Source organism: Gekko japonicus, unplaced genomic scaffold (assembly GCF_001447785.1).
Source record: "Gekko japonicus isolate JY-2015 unplaced genomic scaffold, Gekko_japonicus_V1.1 scaffold204, whole genome shotgun sequence".
Classification (NCBI taxonomy): domain Eukaryota; kingdom Metazoa; phylum Chordata; class Lepidosauria; order Squamata; family Gekkonidae; genus Gekko; species Gekko japonicus.
The window spans coordinates 52,768-73,323 of record NW_015159716.1 but is presented as its reverse complement, the minus strand read 5'-3'; the positions used below and the strand labels follow the sequence as shown (position 1 = coordinate 73,323).

At 46.3% G+C, this 20,556-nt stretch overlaps 1 protein-coding gene across 1 annotated transcript in view; it reads left to right on the top strand.

Annotated features, from left to right (window-relative positions):
• Positions 1 to 8,581: 8,581 nt before the first annotated feature.
• LOC107111938 (myotubularin-related protein 14-like) overlaps positions 8,582 to 20,556 on the top strand; it is a 54,419-nt gene continuing 42,444 nt past the window's right edge. Inside the window, exons 1-2 of the mRNA XM_015413021.1 lie at positions 8,582 to 8,911; positions 11,631 to 11,779. Coding sequence (XP_015268507.1) covers positions 8,582 to 8,911; positions 11,631 to 11,779 — 479 coding nt within the window. The remainder of the gene's footprint in view (positions 8,912 to 11,630; positions 11,780 to 20,556) is intronic.

Below are 20,556 nucleotides of genomic sequence, written 5' to 3'. Positions count from 1 at the left end.
TCCCTACCTGGTGTCCGGCTCAGTACAGCATCTGTCACATTTTGGGAACCAACCGAGGGGAGCTGCGTTGGTCCCAACCTACAATTCAAAAAACAAAGCCGCGTAATACCCCTAAGGAGCCAGCCAAAGACAGCTGGAGGAGGGGCTTTTCAGAATGCTGAAGGTGGTCTGGGGCATCAAGGTTTGCAGTGCTGAACACACATCTCAGTAAGTTAAACCTGTTTGGCCAGAGAAGCATTTTATTGATTGAATAACTTGCAACCCACCCCACAGCCCTCCAGCACTACTAGTGGGGCTGGAGATTTCCCAGAATGACAACTGAAGGTCTCCAGGCTACAGAGATCAGTTCCCCTAGAGGAAACGGCTGCTTTGGAAGGTGGGCTTTATGGCATTATACCCCACCGCGGTACCTCCCCTCCCCAAACCCCAGCCTCCGCCTCCAAATCTCCAGGAATTTCCCAACCTGGAGTTGGCAACCCTCTCTCCAGGTGTTGTGCAATGATTAAAAAATCTGTGCATAGAATCAAGATCACTAAAACCCCAAATGAAACAAGCAGCAGCAATAAATGGCATTGCTACAGTAAAAAAAAAATAGTGGACAGAATTCAAAATGGGTTATCTTGGCAGCATATATAAAAATGACCTAATAAAGAGTATATAATTTAGTTTAGGGGAAATAAACCCAACCATTAACCAAAGACCCCGTTACATACACACACAGAAAAAGTGTGGAGGAATAAAACTCAGCAAATAGGGTGCCTAGAATATGGTGATGGGGAGGGAGCTCCACCAATGAGACACCACCACATCAAAGGTCCTGTCATAGATAAGGCAGGGGCTTCAGTAAACCCTGGCATACTCATCAGGGTCTTTGATGCACCTCTTTACGTTTTGGCAGGTTCGTATGGGAGAAGGGAGGGCACTGAAGATTCTCTGCTATCTATATGTCTAGCACTTTAAGGGTAAATCCCAGTGTTTTGAATGGTGCTCAGAAATGGATTGGCAGGCAGTGAAATTCTTTCAGGGCTGGAAAGACATCTCTGTGCACAGATGCATGTCAACAGCTTTAATGCAAGGTTTTGCATGACAGACTGCAGGGGCTATGGTCAAAAAGAACCATTTATGAGACATCCCCCTGAACATGCATACACCAAAGGCAACAAATGTCTCAATCATACCATTTTCAGTTCCGTTAAAATCTACCTACCTCCACCCATAGACAGGCGAGGCATAAAATACAGTGTGTTGTAGCTCTTAGAATGTTGGACTAAGGTCTGGGAGCCCTGATTTCAAGAGCCAGTTTGGTGTAGTGGTTAAATGCGTGGACTCTAATCTGGGAGAACCGGGTTTGATTCCCCACTCCTCCACTTGCACCTGCTGGATGACCTTGGGCAAGCCATAGTTCTGTCAGAGCTGTTCTCTCAAGGACAGTTCTGGAAAGAGCTCTCTCAGCCCCGCCTACCTCACAGGATGTCTGTTGTGGGGAGGGGAAGGGAAAGGAGTTTGTAAGCCACTCTGAGACTCCGAGTGAAGGGCGGGGTATAAATCCAATCTCCTCCTCCTCCTCTGAAGCTCTGCTACCAGGTGACCTTGGGCCAGTCACTCTCCCCCAGCCTCACCTGCCTCACAGTATTGTTCCGAGGGTATAGTGCAGAAGGGGAACACGGATGCTGCCCTGACCTTGACTAATAATGCACTTTGCACTGAAGGAAGCCCTCTGAGCTGTTAGGGGGTAAGAGACCAAGCCAAACATAAGCTCTCAGTTTGATTGGGGGTAGTATTTTTGATGCTTTCTACTGAGCACTGATGCAAAACCTTTCAAAGCACTTCACATACATTATCTCAACAGTCCTTGCTATGTGCCCCCTGCACTCTCCAGTTTTGGATGGTATATTGCGATTGAGAGGCTTGGTCAGCGAGAGATTAATCAAGGATTTCCCATATATTCATGGAAACTGTTCTCAGTGCTGCCTATGGTATACACTGTCCTATTCATGCACACCTTTTCTGGAAAGGTGTGGTGGGGGGAGAAAAAGAAGAGACGGAGAAGAAAGCAGAGCACGAGCACCATCTGGTGGCTGAATTCAGATGTATCAGAGGGAACGGAGGGCAATTGCCGCTCAGTTGTGAGGATCTATTCAGTGTATGCAGCTACTATGCACATTAGAGTTTTTGAGTATGGACATTGAAGTTTCTCCTGCCGGCATCATCCCCATGGCTATTTCCCAATCCTGCTTTTCCTTATGCAGAAATTATCTCCATGTGGTGGTGGGGGGGAGAACATCAGGTGTGTAGCCAGTTTGGTGTAGTTTAGGAGGGTGGACTCTAATCTAGGAGAACAGAGTTTGATTCCTCACTCCTCCACATGCAGCCAGCTGGTGTGACCTTGGGTCAGTCACAAGTTCTCTCATAGCTGTTCTCTCAAGGGCAGTTCTCGAGAGAGCTCTCCCAGCCCCACCTACCTCACAGGGTGTCTCTTGTGGGGAGAGGAAGGAAAGGAGATTGTAAGCCACTCTGAGACTCCTTTGGGTAATGAAGGGTGGGGTATAAATCCAATCTCCTCTCCTTCTTCTTCTTCCTGGCTGCTGATCAGGGGAGAAGACCTTTGTTTCCAGTGATGAATTTGTCTCTGCAGACCACCACACAATTCTGCCTAAACTGCCACCTTCTGATTATTGCAAGAGATGCAGCTTGGCTATTATCGCCTCGCATCTAAACACATGCTTTCATGGATAGGTGTTACACCATCTAGAGTTCTCTTCGGGAACCGGGTTTGTTGTTTCAGATTCACTTCCCTGTTCTTTGCAGTCTGACCTTCATTGAGCCTCTGAGGTGGGTTGCAGGATCCTCAAAGATAGCCAGCAGCTTGAAGAAGTTGTGAGTGGAGTCAGAACTAAACTTGTTGGAGGAGCACATGCTCTCAGTGTATGACATCTCGGTACGCAGAGTATCAGACTCAAAAGGGGAAGTCCTGGATTCAAATCCATACTTGTCCATGAAACTCACTAGATGATTTCTGGACAATCACTCTGAAAGTGGCTTTCCTATGAGCATCTGGTGTGTTTGTGGCAGAGGTGAGATTTGAAACAGGGATCGCTGGGATCCTCCAGAGTGTTTCCACAGATGGAAAGATTTCTGTCCACACAACACAACTTTCTTCCCTCTCCCCTCCTGCTGCAGCTGAAAATGCCCTTGAAATGCATTTGGGGCTTCAGTGGGAGCAGGGGAGGTGAGAAGGTAGCACTCTGCAGGTGGAAATGTTCTAGTGGATCCAGGGCTATTTTGGGGGCAGGAACGCACAGGAACGGAGTTCCGGCTGGCTTCAGAGTTGGCCACGCCCACTACAGCCAAAACCTCTGCATGCCTGGCTACAGAGGGAAGGCCTGGAGAGCGCCCCCCCCCGGCGACTCCGAGGTGGGTGTGCTAGGGGGCCCCTGGAAGGATCGGGAAGGCATTTAAATGCCTTCCTCAGCCTGTCCAAGGGAAGGCATGGGGGTGTGGCCTAATAGGCTAATGAGCTGCACTGTCAGGGGTGTGACAATATGCTGATGAGTTTCTGCTGTTGGGTGTGGCCTATTATGCTAATGAGTTCCTGCTGGGCTTCTTCTACAAAAAAAGCACTGAGTGGATCCAAGCCAATGCTCTTAAGCCAGCATGACCCACCAGGTCACAGTGGAAGAGAGGTCCTTAATAAGGATGCCACCATGGAAGAAATTCTTCTGTTTTATAAGCTGTAAGTCTGGCTGTGCCTTGACGTGGATAAGCCCAGGCGAGCCTGATCCTGTCAGATCTGGGAAGCTAAGCGGTGTCGGCCTTTGCTAGTATTTGGATGGGAGACCAGACCTCCAAGGAATACCAGGCAGACAATGGCCAAACCACCCCTGAAGGCCCCTTGCCTTGAAAACCCTATGGCAGGGGTGGCCAAACTTGCTTAACATAAGAGCCACACAGAATAAACGTCAGATGTTTGAGAGCTACAAGACATGAACAAACATTATGCAGATATTTTTTTATCAAAAAACTGCAAATTTGCCTTTTATTTACATTAAATGAGACTGCCAGAAATAAAAACAAAAGGGATAAAACAGATATTGATAATGATATATATTTGTCCAATGATGCTTATTTGTTGGCTAATAATATTTATTTAAGAGAGAGAGAAAAAGAGAGGTGGAAAGAAAGAATGAAAGAGGTGGAGAGAGAGAGAGAGGGAAAAAAGAAAGCAAATAGATGGGGAGGGAGGGAGAAGGAAGAGAGAGAGAGAGAAAGAAACAAAGAAAGTAATGATGGGGAGGAAGGAAAAGAGAGAGAGGAAGGAAGGGAGATAGAAAGAGAGAAGAAAGGTGAAAAGAAAGAAAGATGTGGAAAGAAAGCAAATAGGTTGGGGGAGGGAGGGAGGGAGGAAGGGGATGGGAGAGAGGGAGAGAGAGAGAGGTGGAAAGAAAGCAGATAAATGGGGGGTGGGAGGAAGAGAGAGTTGGAAAGAAAGCAACTTTTACTTTAAATGTGTTCTCCAACCTCCCTATGCCAGCTGGTTTGGCTTGGAGAAGGGATTTAAAGAGACAAATGCCTTCTCCAAGCCGGACAGGTGGTGGTGGGGTGGCTTTGAGAACACATTTAAAGGTCAAGTCACTTTCTTTCTCTGCTCTCCCCCCAAGCCTACTCAGGGAGGGGAACGCTGGCTGGGGAAGGGAAGACCCACTGGGGAGGCATGCCTCCCCTTCGTTTCACCAGCTGCCTTGCCTGGAGCCACACAATATTGTGAAAGAGCCGCATGTGGTTCCTGAGCCACAGTTTGGCCACTCCTGCCCTATAGGGTCGCCATAAGTCAGCTGTGACTTGATGGCACTTTCCTCCACCACCAGGTCTGGCTGGATGGACCAATGGTCTTAACTCAGAATAACAAACAGCTGTGGCAACACACAAACAGATTTTGTCCTCTCATGTCCGCCTTCTTCTGTGTTCTGGGACCAAATTAGATGTTATGGTATCCACAGGTCCAACCCATGGAGCTGAAAGCCATTTTAAAAAGAAAGAAAATATGCTAAATAACCCACATGTTTAATATGAATGATTTAGCCTAAGTGAGGGAAGTGAATTTCTGGCCACAAGATTTCAGCACCCAGCGTCTGCAGCCTCCTGTTCCATGCGGTGCCCGGGGCAAACAGGGGAGAGGGCATTCCCAGCAATGGCTCATTCTTCCCAGGAGAGAACCAAGCTCTGCTTCTCTGGTACGAGGGCGTGCCGCTCCTGCTCCCTCAGCTTAGGACAGGCGCCTCACTTGCTGGTGACTCAGAACTGCTCACTGGAACTGAAGCCTGTCTCCAGCAAAATGGCCTGTCTGGTTTCATTCACTCTGCAGGACTCTCCGCTGAGGCTGGGTGCAGGGAAGGCACTTCTGCATGTCACTGGGAGAAGAACCCGCTGGGCCTGTCAGGTCATAGAGAATACAGCCATTCCAGGATGCCGTGTGACAAAAGCTGGTGGTGGCCACTTGTGGGACCCAAAGAGCAGCACCAGCATTGGACTCGCTCAGGGGCTGGAGAGCCGAATGCAGGTTGCCAGTTGTTTAGCCAGCAGTGCCCTGGACCAGCCTTTGGTTCTAGCCAACACCTGCTGACAGGAGGGGGAGGCACTCTGCTGAGTCATGTTATGTATTAGGGCTGAAACACTCCAGGACCCTTTACCAGAGACTGGCTGAGCTTGAAACTCGAGAACAATAGCCCACCAGGACTCTGGAGGTGGCCAATAAGGAACTAATGTTATGTAAATAGACTTTCATTGGGAATTGGGTGTGCTTGGGTATGGTTTTTGCATGCTATTTAAACATGGCTGTTGCCCTGAGGTTTTAGTCTTGTTCCTGAAATCACTTAATAAAGTAGAGCTGTTCACTGCAATGTGTCTTGAACCCAGTATTTAATAGTCATGTTGTCTTCTCCCAAGTGGGAGGGAGCTCTCAGCTTCTGCTGACTCAGCTTATCAGGACCAAAGAAGTCAACTGGACAGGAAACTGTTCCCATCCCTTTAATAGTAGTTTAATGGGTAGAGTTGGGCAGTTGACGCTTTTCAAGGCATGGAGGTAAATAACACCTCCTGATAACTGCTTGCCACTCAAGCTAATTTTGGAGGGACCAGTTTAAAAGTTGGAAACCCTAGTCAGCCTTGAGACCAGCCAGGTGCTGGCCCTAGGAAGTCCATAAGGACGGCATCAAGGCCTTCCTGTGTTTTTACTATTTGGTATTCAGAAGCTGGAGGCCTGTGAACATGGCCAAACCTAGTTACCTAGCAATAGGATTGCCAACAACTTGGAGAAGAAAAGGCCTATTCCTTCAATAGAGGCTTAATAGGCAATGATAATTACCTCCATGCCAAGCAAAGCTTCAGCTGCCCATTTCCACATGTTAAGTATCCATTAAAGGGACAGGACATTTTTCTTCAGGCCTGCTGGCTACCCTAATGTCTGTATGCTTCAGAAGCTTTTGCAGCACATATTGGGTTCTCTGCATGTGGAGAGTTGGTCTGTGGTAATGTGGAGATAGATCAGGATGGGTAGCCGTGTTTGTCTGTAGAAGTAAAAAACAGCAAGAGTCCAGGAGCACCTTAAAGATTAACAAAATTTCTGGCAGGGTAGGAGCTTTCCTGAGTCACACTGCTCACTTCTTCAGATATAGCTAGAGAGTGAGTCCATCTGTTCAGATGGACTCACATTGGATGGACTCACATTCTACCTGTATCTGAAGAAGTGAGAGGTGCCTCACGAAATTTTGTTAGTCATTAAGGTGCTATTGGACTCTTACTCTTTTCTACAGCTTAATGTGGAGGTTCCTTGCATTTTGAAACCCCTTGTGCTAAAGTAGGGATACAGGTCATTTTCCTATCCTGTTTACTGAAAGAATGAGATGGCATAAAATGGAGGAGAATGTTTTAAGCTGCTTTAGGTCACCATTGGGAAGAAATCGATTTTTGTGGAAGTGCTGAGATATGCCTCTTTCAAGGGCCACTTTTAGGTTTGCAGTGGCAATTGCGGCAGGATTTTCCACTACATCCACCAAGCAGAAAAGGGAAAACCACTATGGTTGAAGCAGAACCAAAGAATACGGAGCAGAGGAACAGTGGTTAAGTACCTATTTACATATGTTAAGGTGCAATGTGTAGTGGTTAGAGGGCTGGACCAAGATCAGAAAGACTAGACCTGGATCCAAATCTCTGCTCTGCCCTGAAGTTTGAAAGTCACTCTCTCAGTTTAGCCTAACCAGGGTCATTTCGTAGAAAAAGAGGTGCAGGAGCTCATTAGCATAACTTATTAGCATAATTTATTTGCACATGCCACACCTCCTGACATCACCGGAAGTGTGTCAGAAGGCAACACTCACTGCTCATGCTCCACTGTACTGTTTTGGATTGCTAGCTATTGAGGTGGGGGGGGGGGACGTGCAGATCTGTCCTCGCAGAGGAGGGAGAGCTTGTACCTGAATAAAACTAGGTCTTAAAGGTGCCACTGGAGTGTTTTGGAGGGGGGGGCGCGGCGGAGCTCTGCAACTTAGGTTGCTGCTTCTTGCTCTGACTGAGGGCTGCTGGGAGCAGGGGTTGGGGTTTGTTGCATGTGCCTGCCTCCTGGGCTCTTTACTGCCAGAGTTCCACTCCTGTGTGCTCCTGCAGAAAATGACCCCTGCCTTGAATAAACTTTTGTTGGTCTTAAAGGTGCCACTGGACTCTAAATCCGTTCTATTGCTTCAGACCAACACAGCTGACCACTTGGATCTGCTCCATACACTGTAATCACACCTGGAGGTCGGCACCTCTCCTGTAGAGACCAACGTCCAAAGCAGCCATTTTTTTCTAGGGGAACTGATCTCTGATGCCTGGAGATTTGTTGTAATCCCAGGATATCTCCAGGCCCCTCCCTACTATAGAGATAAAAGCGGTAATGGTGAACCATATGAACTGAACTCTTCAGAGGAAGGGCAAGATATAAACAACCGGGATAGCTTCAGTATCAGCTGGATAGAAGCCAAGGATGGATTTGTTTCCAAAGGGGCAGCCTGTTATTCCGTTGCAGCAAAAATAAAAGGGAGTCTCGTGCCACTTTCAAAACTGACAACTTTATCCTACCACAAGCTTTTGCGGACGAGGAACCACTTGCTCGAATGCATTGCAATAAGGGGCTCCTCGCTGTCACTGTGCAGACTTTTTTATGCTGGAGATATGGGGGGGAAACCGTTTGTTGGCTGTGACACTCATGATGTTTTATGAGGAACGAAATGTGTATATAAATATTGTGAATATGACACCGACTGAACAACAACAAAGCGTAGTTCAGCTTCTCCGGGGAACACTACAACTGTCTTTGGCGCCAACTAAACCCAACCAGCTCTGCCTGGCAAGCCTAACCATTGGTTCTAACCCAGGAATCCTCGCCCCAGCATCCAAAGACCCGGAGGTTCCAGCTTCTAGTTCCTCCAATATTGACACGCCCCCTCTCCGGGCTTTAGCCCCGCCCTCCTCTTGCAGAGGGGGTTCTTTTTTCCCCCTGCGGGGCGGGGGGAGGAGTGTGCCTGTTTTGCGCGCTGCCTTCAGGCCAATGGGGTGGCGCCCCGGGCTGGCCCTGTCGCGCCGTGATGACGGCATCTCCCTCTTTTTTTCCGGAAGCGGAAGGCGGTTGGGATGGGGAAGGCGCCGCTGGGGCGAGAAGTCCGGGGCTGGCGCCCGTGATTGTGGGGCGGGGATGGCAGGTGCCCGGGGCGGCCCCTCCCTCCTCCAGGGTGGCGGGGCTTGGGAGCGGGCCTTGGCCGAGCTGCTGCTGGAGTTTTCGAGGGCGCAGTACCGAGCCCGGGATGGTGGTGCGGGAAGCGGTGGCGGCCCCGCAGGAGGAGGGGGAGTTGGCGGAGGAGGAGCTGGGAGCAACGCAAAGGTGAGTCGGGGGGGGGGGAGGGTTGGTGGAAGAGGTCCCCCCAACTTGCCCTGGTGAGCTTTAGTCCCACTGTGCAGAGTGGGTGGTTTCAGGTCTCACCACGAATTCAGTTCTTGGGTTGCCGCTTCTTTTGGGGCAGGGTTCAGGCCGCTTTAGACAACTGCATGACAGGCTGAAATCAACAGGTGCAGCTTTTGCGGTGATTTCTGGTTCGCGGAATGATCTTAGTTAGTTTTTAAGGTTCCGCTGCCTTCCTGTTTTATTTTGCTACTCCACACTCCAGAAGCTACCCTTCTGGAAGTACATGTACATAAAGTTTGTTGGTATAGGGAGCACTGTATCATTTGTATGTTTTCGTCCTTGTGCAAAGCCATTTGTCAGCCTTTGCTTCTTGACTTTTCTACTACAAAAAAAAGTTTTCCTTGTTTGTCCATAGCTAAGCACATGCATGCTTCTCATTGTGTACATTTAATGAGAAGCTCTAATGAATGTTGGGTTAATGTAGCACATACCCAGGAAGAATTGGACCAGTTTTGCAGAATAAGTCCACAGTTCTAAAAAGCTGATGTACGGTATTTACTACCAGGTGTGCCTTATGTGCCTTGTTTGGTCCTTCACTATCAATTAAGAGCTTAAAGTGAAAGATGACACTATTTTGTAGCAAGTAGTGTGTGTGATTCACTTCTCCCATGTGGACAGTTATTGCTGTGTTGAAGCCCTGCTTGCTATGCATGGTTCAGGTGTGACTTCTCTAACTGGGTGTGGTGACTGGATGTGTTTAGCTGGTGCATTCCATCGTACAGATTACTCTAGTTGGTTCAGTGTTGATGTTTGCTTGAATGTCTTTTATGTATTTGGTTATATTTATTTTTAAAAAACAGCAAGGGTTAAGAAAAGGAAAAAGAGAAAATGGGTTATATAGCATCATTATATTTATTGAAGACAATCATGTAGTATGTAAGTATAGGATAAAGAATAATTTCCCTTTCATTCCCTTTACTATAATTTTTAAGGTGTTAACTATAAAATACAGTAATTCATATTTCTGTTGGGGTACAATTTGTCATTTAAGTGAAAATACATTATATATCTCATATAGAGAACCCATTTATATTATGGATATTGCATTTGGAGCAGATTTTAATTCTACTTCTGTTTCATTGCCATACATATGTATTTTCTCAGTTTACGTTTGTCTCCTGCTAGCATAATACACATAATATGCACTCCATCTTTCCCCAGATTTCATAGTAGACCTGTTTCTCAATAGGTTGTTAATTTTGTCGTTTCTGCATATTCAGCAAGTTTATTTTCCCATTCTTCTAAAAGTGGACAGACATCTAGTTTCCATTTTACTGCATTAATAGCTGTCACCATGTCTTTGAATAATCTAATTTTTTCATAATTTGTTAGGCAGAACACAATAGTATGCTCTTGGCTTCCACTGGGAATTTAAACTTTCATGTATTCTGCATTTTTGGTGTATTTCTTTCCATACTACATATGGAGGAAGGTTCCATCTCTTGGTTGAATGTCAAGGCAGCAGCCTTGTGTTCTCTCAAGTGTGTTTTCTTTTTACATTTTGCTTTCTTGCGCTATCTAATCAAGCTTGCTTGTTATCAGCCCTTCACTGTTCCTGGTTCTTCCTCCCAGTCAAGACAAAAGTAGTGACATGGAAGACCTTCTTTGCTGTCAGCTGTGCTGATTAAGTAACTTCTCAGAACTTATTTTTTGTCAATAAATATTTTCCTGGCTATTGAAATATCATCTTTTTTTCTTCTTTTTTCTTTTTGGTACCTGTTTAAAATCTTCCCTATTCCATTCTGTGCAGCTTCTTGCCATAAACATGAAACAATAATGCTGGATGCTAGTTTCAGCTTGTTAGGGTCATTGCCTTAGCCCACCTGTTAAAAACACATATGCTCATGAAGTCTTGCTTTACAGTTAGGTGGGGATGTATAAAATGGTGACTGTAGTGTTCTTTGTACAGTCAGCATTACAGAAATGTTAAGCCGTAACATGACACATCTGTTGCCACATTTCAGTTATCCAACTGTAGCCCTGAAGATGGTGAAGTGACTCTCATAGAAGAATTTAATGATGTTATCTTGGCAAGAGCCAGCTTGGTGTAGTGGTTAAGTGTGTGGACTCTAATCTGGGAGAACCAGGTTTGATTCCCTACTCTTCCACTTGCAGCTGTTGGATGATCTTGGGCAAGCCATAGTTCTGTCAGAGCTGTTCCTGAAAGAGCAGTTCTTGAAAGAGCTCTCTCAGCCCCAGCTACCTCACAGGGTGCCTGTTGTGGAGATGAGAAGGGAAAGGAGTTTGTAAGCCGCTCTGAGACTTCAAGTGAAGGGTGGGGTATAAATCCAGTCTCCTCTTCTTCTTCATTGCTGGTTATGTGTTTGCAGTGTTCAAAGGTTGCCAGATAACCCAGTAGTATGAACCCCCCCCCCCCCCCCGGTAACATGATGTAGTGCCTGAACACCTTGGGTGCCTGTAGTTTTTGTTGAAATGCCACTGGTATGGAGGGTCTTACATTTGTTGTGCCACCCTTTCTAGATCCTGATTGTTTGCCTTCATGCTTTCTTTGTTCACAGGTTGTCTAATGTAATGTTTCATTTCTCTTTGCACAGTGAATGTTGTGTTACTGTTTTCTGTTAGGATTGCCATGTATATAAATAGCCATGTATGAACTGTTGCTCTCTGACGTGTGCAGGTGGAGCATATTGAAAAATGCTGCCTTGAGTTATTCAGCAAGGACTACTGCTACAGCCTGATCTCCAATGTAAATGGTGAAATTTGCAGCCACTACCCCCGGCAGATCATCTTCTTGGAATATGAGAGCACTGATCGAGAGAGGCACACGTAAGTTATGACTCTGTCTGTTCTGAATCATACTGCGAAGAACACAAGCCTTAAATCACAGTAAATCACAGACCATACCTTGGGCATGTGCCAAGCACATGACTTTTACTGTGTACACGTGGCAAGAAGTGCTAGTGAACATTCGGTTACTGTAGCATGTGCCACAACTGGGCCAGTCGTGCAAAATCAGCTCACTTAATGGCTCATGTACTAGACAGATTTTGCCTCCACATACTTATTTACAGCACACCAGTAGTTCAAAGAAGAGAACTCTTACATTCCAGTTTATAAAAGCTTCCTCGCCCTGATAACTGAGATAAGATTCTTGCTCGTAATGTGATTAGTGGTTTAATTACCTGGACTAGAACCAAGCACATATGTTGGAATATGTGCTGTTTCCTGTATGGAACCCATGAAACTTATGCAGAGTCAGATCCTTGGTGTGTCAGGGTCAGTATTGTCTATTCTGGCAGCAGTTCTCCAGGGTCTGGGACAGAGGTCTTTCACATTACCTACTACTCCTTATCTGGAGATAACAGGGATTGAACCTGGGACCTTCTGCATGCGAAGCATATTCCCTGCAACTGAGCCACAGACCCTTTCCAAGTAATGGGGGAAGTAATAGTTGCATAGAAAACCAGTCACATGAAGCAGCTGGGGATGTCAAAGAGTAGAGGTTAATCTGATTTTCTTCTGGGTTTTCTGGATAGTGCTGCGGGGTTTCGCATCTCTGCAGGGTTTGCATCATTTGAAGTCCTACATGGAAGTAACATCCACTAGAGAATTGGGCCACATATGGAATAATGCTTGATGATCACGCTCTTTATACTTTCATGTCTTTTTGTTATATTAGTGTAATTTTATTAAAACTGCATTCCGTTTTTGTTCGCGATATGACCTGACTGCACTTACCCTGTTAACAAAATCTCTGCAATAAATGTACCTACATGCCTGATCTTTGCATCCATCAAATGTTTGTTGCTGATGTTCCTGATAGGAGGTGTAAAATGAGACAGCAGCTGTAGAAGGCTGCTTATTGATTTTATGAATGAGCGAAAACGTGAACTCAAGTCTCTAAAACCCTACTCCAGTGCTGGGTCTACTGCACTGCATTTTCCTTGGGGAGTATATGTGTTTTCCTTCTGCTTTCCATGTGTTCCTGTACTCCACTAATAGTTTCCTTCTGCATTCCACATATATTTGGACCGAATACAAGTGGCATGCTATTCTTCTCCTTTTTGCTTCCCTGTATGCAGCATTGTTCATGCTCCTGCTTTTGGAATGCTGCAGCACTTAGCCTATGTTTCCTTTTTGTGTGCCCATCAGTTGCAGGGTGCCCCCTGTGGGGTGTTTATGTTCCTCAGTAGCTTTCCCTGTATGTTAGTTTCCCTCATTTTAATATTCAGTTGCTTGGGAAACTGGAGATAGTAATGTTAAAACGTTAAGTTGGGCAGTTGAGTACTCCCAGGAGGTCAGAAGCCTTTTCTGGGATTAAATTGTGGAATTTGACCAGTAACGTGGAATCCGACTGTTTTGTAGAAGTGTCAGCAGTCTGTGGTTTTTAGAAGTTCCTTGACTGTACGTTTGCAGAGAGAACCTAGAGAGGTGGTAGAACGTTGTTACAAAACAGAGGAATTAGAAAGAAGAAGAAGAAGAAGAGATTGGATTTATACCCCGCCCTTCACTACCCAAAGGTGTCTCAGAGCGGCTTACAAACTCCTTTCCCTTCCCCTCCCCACAGCAGACACCCTGTGAGGTGGGTGGGGCTGAGAGAGCTCTTGACAGAAACTGCTCTTTTTCAAGGACAGCTGTGCCAGAGCTTGCGACTGACCCTGGGTCACATCAGCAGGTGCAAGTGGAGGAGTGGGGAATCAAACCCGGTTCTCCCAGATTAGAGTCCGCGCACTTAACCACTACACCAAACTGGCTCTTTTGAAAGGGGATTCAGTGACTCACCTTAGCTGGAAATTGGCAACTGGTGGTGCATAGGCTGTACTGAGGCGCACTCTGGGTCCCCCCATCTGCCAAACCCTTTCTCTGCACTTCTTGAAGTATTGCAGACTGTAGAATGAGTTAAATCAAGGACCATATTTGGACCTCCAAGACAAAAAGCCAACTGGAATAATTGATGTGTTTCCTAAAACAATTAGTTAATCCAACCACCAAAACATGTTTACCACTATCTAGAGCACTTAATACTAGCTGAGATGGTATCTTTCTCCTTTTTGGTATTGTCACTTTCCTCTCCTTTCTCCGATGGAGAAAGAAGTTCCTTCAGCCTAAGGCAGGGACACACCTTTAGATGGGTGGTTGTTGGCTGGCCAGTTTGTCCTCTAGGGTTATTCTTATGGCTTGCTGCTTTCCTGTATTTCTCTTCCTCTTCTTTTTTGTGATCTGCCTACTTCTCTGCTTGTGAAATGTTGAGGATTTCTGTATGAGGCTGAAGTTAGACAGATGGTGTTATTGTGACACGGGATCCCGGTTTCTTGCTTCTATTTAGCTTTAGGAACCTACAAGACCCACCTTCTCTCCTCTTCCACCTCAAACTTTGGAACATACAGTGGCTGACAGAATTGGGATTGGTTTGACTTGGAGCGAAGGGTTCTCATACTCTAGTGTTGAAAAGCCTGTCGCTAACCTGCCAAATTGGTAGTAGGGGATGGGCCATGACTCAGTGTGTGGACATCTGCTTGGTGTGGAGAAGGTCCCGTGGCATCTCCAGCTGGGGAAAGACCTGTCTGCTTGAGACTCTGGAGATGCTCTGCTCGTCAGAGGGGACCATAGTGAACTGGATGGATGAAGGCCATGCAAAAGGCTGTGCTCTTCTGTAAACTTTCAGCGGGCTCGTGTGGCTGGGTGGAAGAATAATGACGTAGCAGTTTTATGGCAAGAGAGGAAGACATGGGGTTGCATTTGTGCATGCGTATTGTTCTGGGTGTTCACAATCAGGTCTTGCTTGAGGACAGCCTTTAACCTTTTCTCTGGTTAGGCTAATAAATGATCATGGAGTGGGGTTTGTTTCCCCACTGAGGGTTCAGTGTACTCCCCGAAACAAATGTCCGAAATAAAGTCTGGTTGCTGCAGTGTGTGCCTCCTTCATGCTTGTGCTACGCTGGGATATGTGGGGAGAGTGGTCAGCTTTGGGGTGGGTGAGTTAAGATGGCCTTTTGGACCTTCATGATTCTGTAACTTTTAAATCAGTCTGAAACAGATAGGGGAAAGGCTCTGGTCATAATTATGTTGCACTCTTCTAGTCTGCCTGGTGTTGTCTTCTCCCCAACCACAGCACGAGCAAACTTTATCTTGGTTTCTGATAGGCCTGTTTTTGGGGGAAGGTTGGCAGTGCTTTGAATCTGGAGCCCTGTGAGGCACATAAAGAGAATTAGGACAGATGCTTTCTTCAGGCATCCTTTTCAGGCCTCCCTTCCCTACTGCCCCACCCTTGACCGGTTCACCTTCTTAGCCAAAAGCCACGTACACACAATGCTATGTTTCCAATTATAATAAATCACAGGTCAGTGTATTGAAGATCTGGAGGACAAGAGAATAAAGTATGATAAGCGGGGAACAAATTGCACAGTGGATCAAAAATATAAGTGCTGTTTCAGTAGCCTTTCTCATATTTTGTAAGGGGGTGAGTGAACACAATGGGGTGGGAGTGGGGATCGTGGGAGCAAGCTGTTCACTCCCTCTTACTGGCAATAATAGGAATGTGAGCATGGTCTACACATCTTGGGTGCTTTCTTCACATTCAGAGCCTTCTGTGTAGAACCTTGTACCTAATGGGTTCTCTCCCCACATACCTTGCAGTGGGGAAAAGTAGGTTTGGGCAGAATTTGCGTCTGTGATCGTCTTTCACTCTCTACCTCCTCCTCCCCTCCAAGAGCCCCTTGTGCTTAAGGACATCTGAAAAGGGCTTAGGCCCAGCTTGATATGCCAGAAACTTTCAGATACGTTGACCTAAGAGGGTACGGGGGTGGGGGTGGGCTTGCATGATGATGGTGCCTGTGGCAGTAGATCTACATGAGTGAATCTTGCATTTCCCTTTACACTGGTGATTCTCAAACAATCACTCGGGCACCTCAGTTGCCTAGTCACATTCAAGTCTAGTTGCACCTTTTTTTTCTCTTTTTTCATTTGTACCCCGCTCACCCCCGAAGGGCTCTGAGCAGCTTACACGTTGCATGGTGCAGAGACCTATGCAGAAACCCTAACTATGGCCACAGTACGTCTGGGGTGGGGGGAGCCCTACCAGATACCCTCCCGGCTCCGATCGTTCGTTTATCCGGCGAGTGGGCGACTTCTTCCAGTTCTCTCCGGTGTGGCTTCCGTGGCCTCCGCTGTTCTTTCGGCTCTCTGGCGACTCCTCTCGGGGGCTGTTGGTTAAGGGCCCTGGTGCACAGCTGCGGTGGGCGTCACAACGTCTTTGCGGCTCCGGACGTCCTCCTGCTGGCCACGTCATCAGCTGCCGAGCCAGCCGCCTCCTTGGGATGTCGCTGCCTTAGGAAACAACAAGATTTTCTGGGCATAAGCTTTTGAGAGTCAAAGCTCGAAGGCGTACACTTTTCAAATCTAACAATTCTAGTGCAGACCAACACAGTTACCCTCTGAAACTATCCTCAGTTGCATAGGATATACCTAATCATTTTTAGAAATGCCTTTCTGTTGCCGACATAAGACACGCGTACAAAAGCATGAACAGACAGAAATTGGATATCAGAAATCCACAAGCCATTTGGTTTACCAGGACATTCTCCTGACACTCAGTTCTTCCACGATGACAACAAAAAACATCATGGGGAGATTCCAGCATAAAACTGCTGAATCTTAGTAGGCCTCAAAGGCAGTAGATGCTTATCACACGGCAGGTATTAGCTTAGCTTTGGCGCCTATCTAAACAGGAGTCTGGTGGCACTTTAAAAAGGCTGTTCCTTAGAGGGTGTGCTGGTCTCTAAGGAAGTGGGCTCTAGTTTGCAGAAGCTCATGCTGGAATAAAATTCTGTTAGCCTTTAAGATACCACAAGAATCTTGTTGGCAGCTAAAGCAGCAGACTTAACACCTCTAGAGCTGCATTTCTAAGAAGATAGCTTTGTCTCCTTTTACTGCCATTATGTATAGTTGCTGTGTACAGTCAAGCCTTGCGCAGAGTTGTTGGGCTGTATCTGGGGACCTTTCAGGAGGTCACTTGTGTTTGGGGGGGGGGGGAGGTTGAGTTTGGAAGGTCTGAGACACAGTACCCTATCTCCAACTTTTATGCCTGAATTTTATAATCCCCCTCCCCACTGCCTTGTTTGGAAAATTTCTGCCGTATACATGTTTTTTTTTAATTAGGGGAAAGTGAAAAACAAAGGGAACCTAGTATGTAGTCATGTGGCAAATGCACTTCAGCCTAGTTGGCAACCAGTTTTTATAGGGGCCCTTTTTTAGAATTGAGCAATGTTGGCGCAGTCTGTTGACCTGCTCTTAAGAAACTGGCTGGGAACCAGTAGAGTTACACACCTCTAGAAAGCAAACTGTCCCCCCACATTCTCACAACAGGGCCAGGAGGCTTACAGATGTGCTTCACATTCTCCATCTTTTGTTTATTGGCCTGTTACCTTCAGGTTTTCTTTTAACTCTTCAACAGAAGAGGAGTCAGGGCTTGCTATGCTTTTAGCATAGTTCCCCCCTCCTGTGGCAAGGACTGGTACTACAGTAGCAACCTACCAAAATAAGGTAATCTTCTTATTAGGCCATATTTCTGTTCAGTTAGGTGAACTGTACACGGTAATAGAATATTCTATGGGCAAGTACCTTAGCTGGCAGTACTTGCTGTTGCTCACTGGAAGCCTTGTACTTCATGTATTTTTCAGAAGCAGGGGTCGGGGTTGCCATAGCAACTTCTGGGCTTTCAGAGGCTTTTAAAGTGTCGGTCAAGTTTAATGGAATTGACTTGAAATCATTGCGTTTTGGGGGCCCGTTCTCTGTAGGGTCACAAGCTATCCCGGCATAAAGAACTTATCTGTATCTGAGGACAGATACAGTGTGGGAAGATGGGGCAGCACCTGGCACCTCTAGGCCCTGTCTGGGCAGGTGGGTCATTCTTTTGCTAGCCTCTGAGGAAGGTGTGCTTAGGAAAAAGCGATAATGCTGCATCTGCATCATGTGAAATGTTCCACGCTTGATAACCTTTTTAATAAGGCTACATTCCCATCCATGGGCTTACAAGGCCCTTTGCTTCTAATCAGCAGTCATAGAACTGTGTGCTGGGAAGTTGTGGGGAGCCGTGTAGCTTCCCTCATAAATCCACCTCCCATTGTTGGGTACAAAATCGCCCCTGCAACCCCTTGGCTTCTTATCCCAGGGTTGAGCAGACCTAGGGAAGGACCCTGAGCTTGTGGGTTCTGGATACAGCAGTGGACAGGTGGAGAGTCCCAAGCAAGGATCCTTTAAATGAAGTAAAGGTTTGTTGGAAATGCTTATGCATCCTGAGCCACTGTTGGTCATTCACACAGGGTTGGCCAAACCTGTAGCAGTTGCGTGCAAGGACTGCCCAAGCAGGAGAGCTCCATTGACGACGGAAAGTAGAGCGCTGCCCCTACAAGGCTGGGTCTTCTCTTTTGTAGAGCTGATGGTGTCACAGTGTCTCTGGCCCTTCTCTGCTTGTTGTTAGCCTATTTTCTGCTCATCCCCCTTACTCTCCAAAATGTGGGTTTGCTCCAGTTCTTCCTTGGTCTTCCTTGACATCTTTGTTGCTCTTTGCCAGGCTCATTGGCTCTAACTGTCTCTCCTTTTCGAGGTTGCTTCCCTTCTCTTACAGCACCAGTTGGCCAGGGGTAAGAGGTGTTCAAGCACATATTCCATGGATCAGGATGTCACACAACAGTGTGTTTCAGGGCCAGGAGCGGGGCAAGGGGAGGGAATCCTTGATCTTTGGCTAGATGTTACTTCTGCTGTACACACAGACACCACATTTTGCACATGCTCTTGCAAGCATTCTGTCTGTAAATACAGCTTGGGAAGTTTTAGGGGCAGTGGCAATTTTAGGTTCTCGATCCTGTAGATTTAAAAACAAACACATAAGCATTTAATAAAGCACAATCTATTAGCAACCAGCATTAGATAAAGGAATCTGTATTCTGTATCTGACACTGTCAAGGGATGCAATGAGCAAAAAATATTTAGACTGGTTTCACTTGCCATTATTGCAGGAAAGGTTCACCCTCCTTCTCTGTAGCAAAATGTGGAGGGACTGAACAAGAAGGATTAAATGGTTGGGAAGTCTTAGCCCAGGGAATGGTCTGCTGCTCAGAACTATTCAGTCCTTTGGAGTTCCTTGGTGGTAGAGCAAGATGTAATAGGAATACATGTGTAGAGTATTGGGAAATGGGGGGCAGGAATATTCCTTAGGGGTGACTGGAAGTATAGAGTATATGATTCAAGGCGTTATTTTGGCCCTGTGAGGCACACAGGCAAATGAGAACAATGGGTGTGTGTGTTTCCTGTCTTTTAGATAGTGTTTAGCAACCAAGGGAGATTTTTGCTCCATCTGTGCTATTGGGGCACCAGCTATGGCACTATCTCTTAGAACGGCCAGTTACTACTGCTTCGGGCAGCATCTGAATCTTTGAATAACGAGGTGCCAACTTAGGCGGATGAGGAGGGCTGCAGTTTCTTTAAACCCGTCTCCTGGGATGAACCAGGACTAATTGGCCCCCCAGGACTAATTGGCCCCCCTGGGCATTCATTGCTCCCCCCCCCCAAGTCTGTCAGGTCCTTCTGGCTTCTTTACATCGGGCTTCTTTTCCTTTCCTCAGGACCCCCTTTAGCAGCTCAGCTTCTGGGCCTCAGAAGGGAGTTCTGACTCTCTTGCACGTGGCTTGCAAGGGAAGAGACCGAACAGGGTGAGCCGGGAGAGGAGACTCTGGAAAACTTGATGGCAAGTTTGGGTTTGCCCTGCAGAACGTGCAAGATGGTCATGGAACACAGCCTGTTGCTGATTAATGGAGCATACTTTTTTTTTAAAATTCCCGGAGGGATATGTTTTATTTTGCAAATACTACAAAAACTACAAAGAAATATTAGGAAAGGGACTACAACTAAGGATAAAGGAAAGCAAACCACACTAAAACCCCAAGAGGAGGAGATCTTTTCACTGTTAGTAAAAATGTTGGTACTATAAATGTTAATATCACAATATACTTGTAGAGTTCTTGCTTATGACAATTCACTATTTATATGTTATTTTATTAGTTGTTATGAGAGAAATCTCTGATCATCTTTTTGTTCTTCGCTTCAAAAGGCCATTTTCCAAATCCTTCTGCCTTTACTTCGGCTTTCTGTCTCTGAAATCGTATACTACTCTGGCAGGTCCTGCACCCTTTTCTGCCACAGAATCCTCTTACGTTCCAGAGGTAGCAGAGTCACTAGACTTCTTTTCTTCCTCTTCATCTATCCCCAGCTGACATCTCAAAAATTCTTTAGCTTTAAAAGTGGAGTCTATCTTCTCTCTTCTATCGTTGATCTTAAAGATGACACCCTCTGGAACAGCCCATCTGTACAATATCCCATTAGTTTGAAGGAAAGAAATTAAGTCCTTGTAATTTTTCCTCTTTTGTCTAATTTCAAATGGAATGTCCTTTAAGGTTTTGATGGTTACATTTCCCATTTTCAGTGGAGTTGCTGACGTTGCTTTTAAAATGGCATTTCTGGTTTGTCTTCTTGAAAACCTGACCACTATTTCTCCAGGTAGGCTATTTTTTTTTAATGTAATTGGAGTATGCCCTATAGGCTGACTC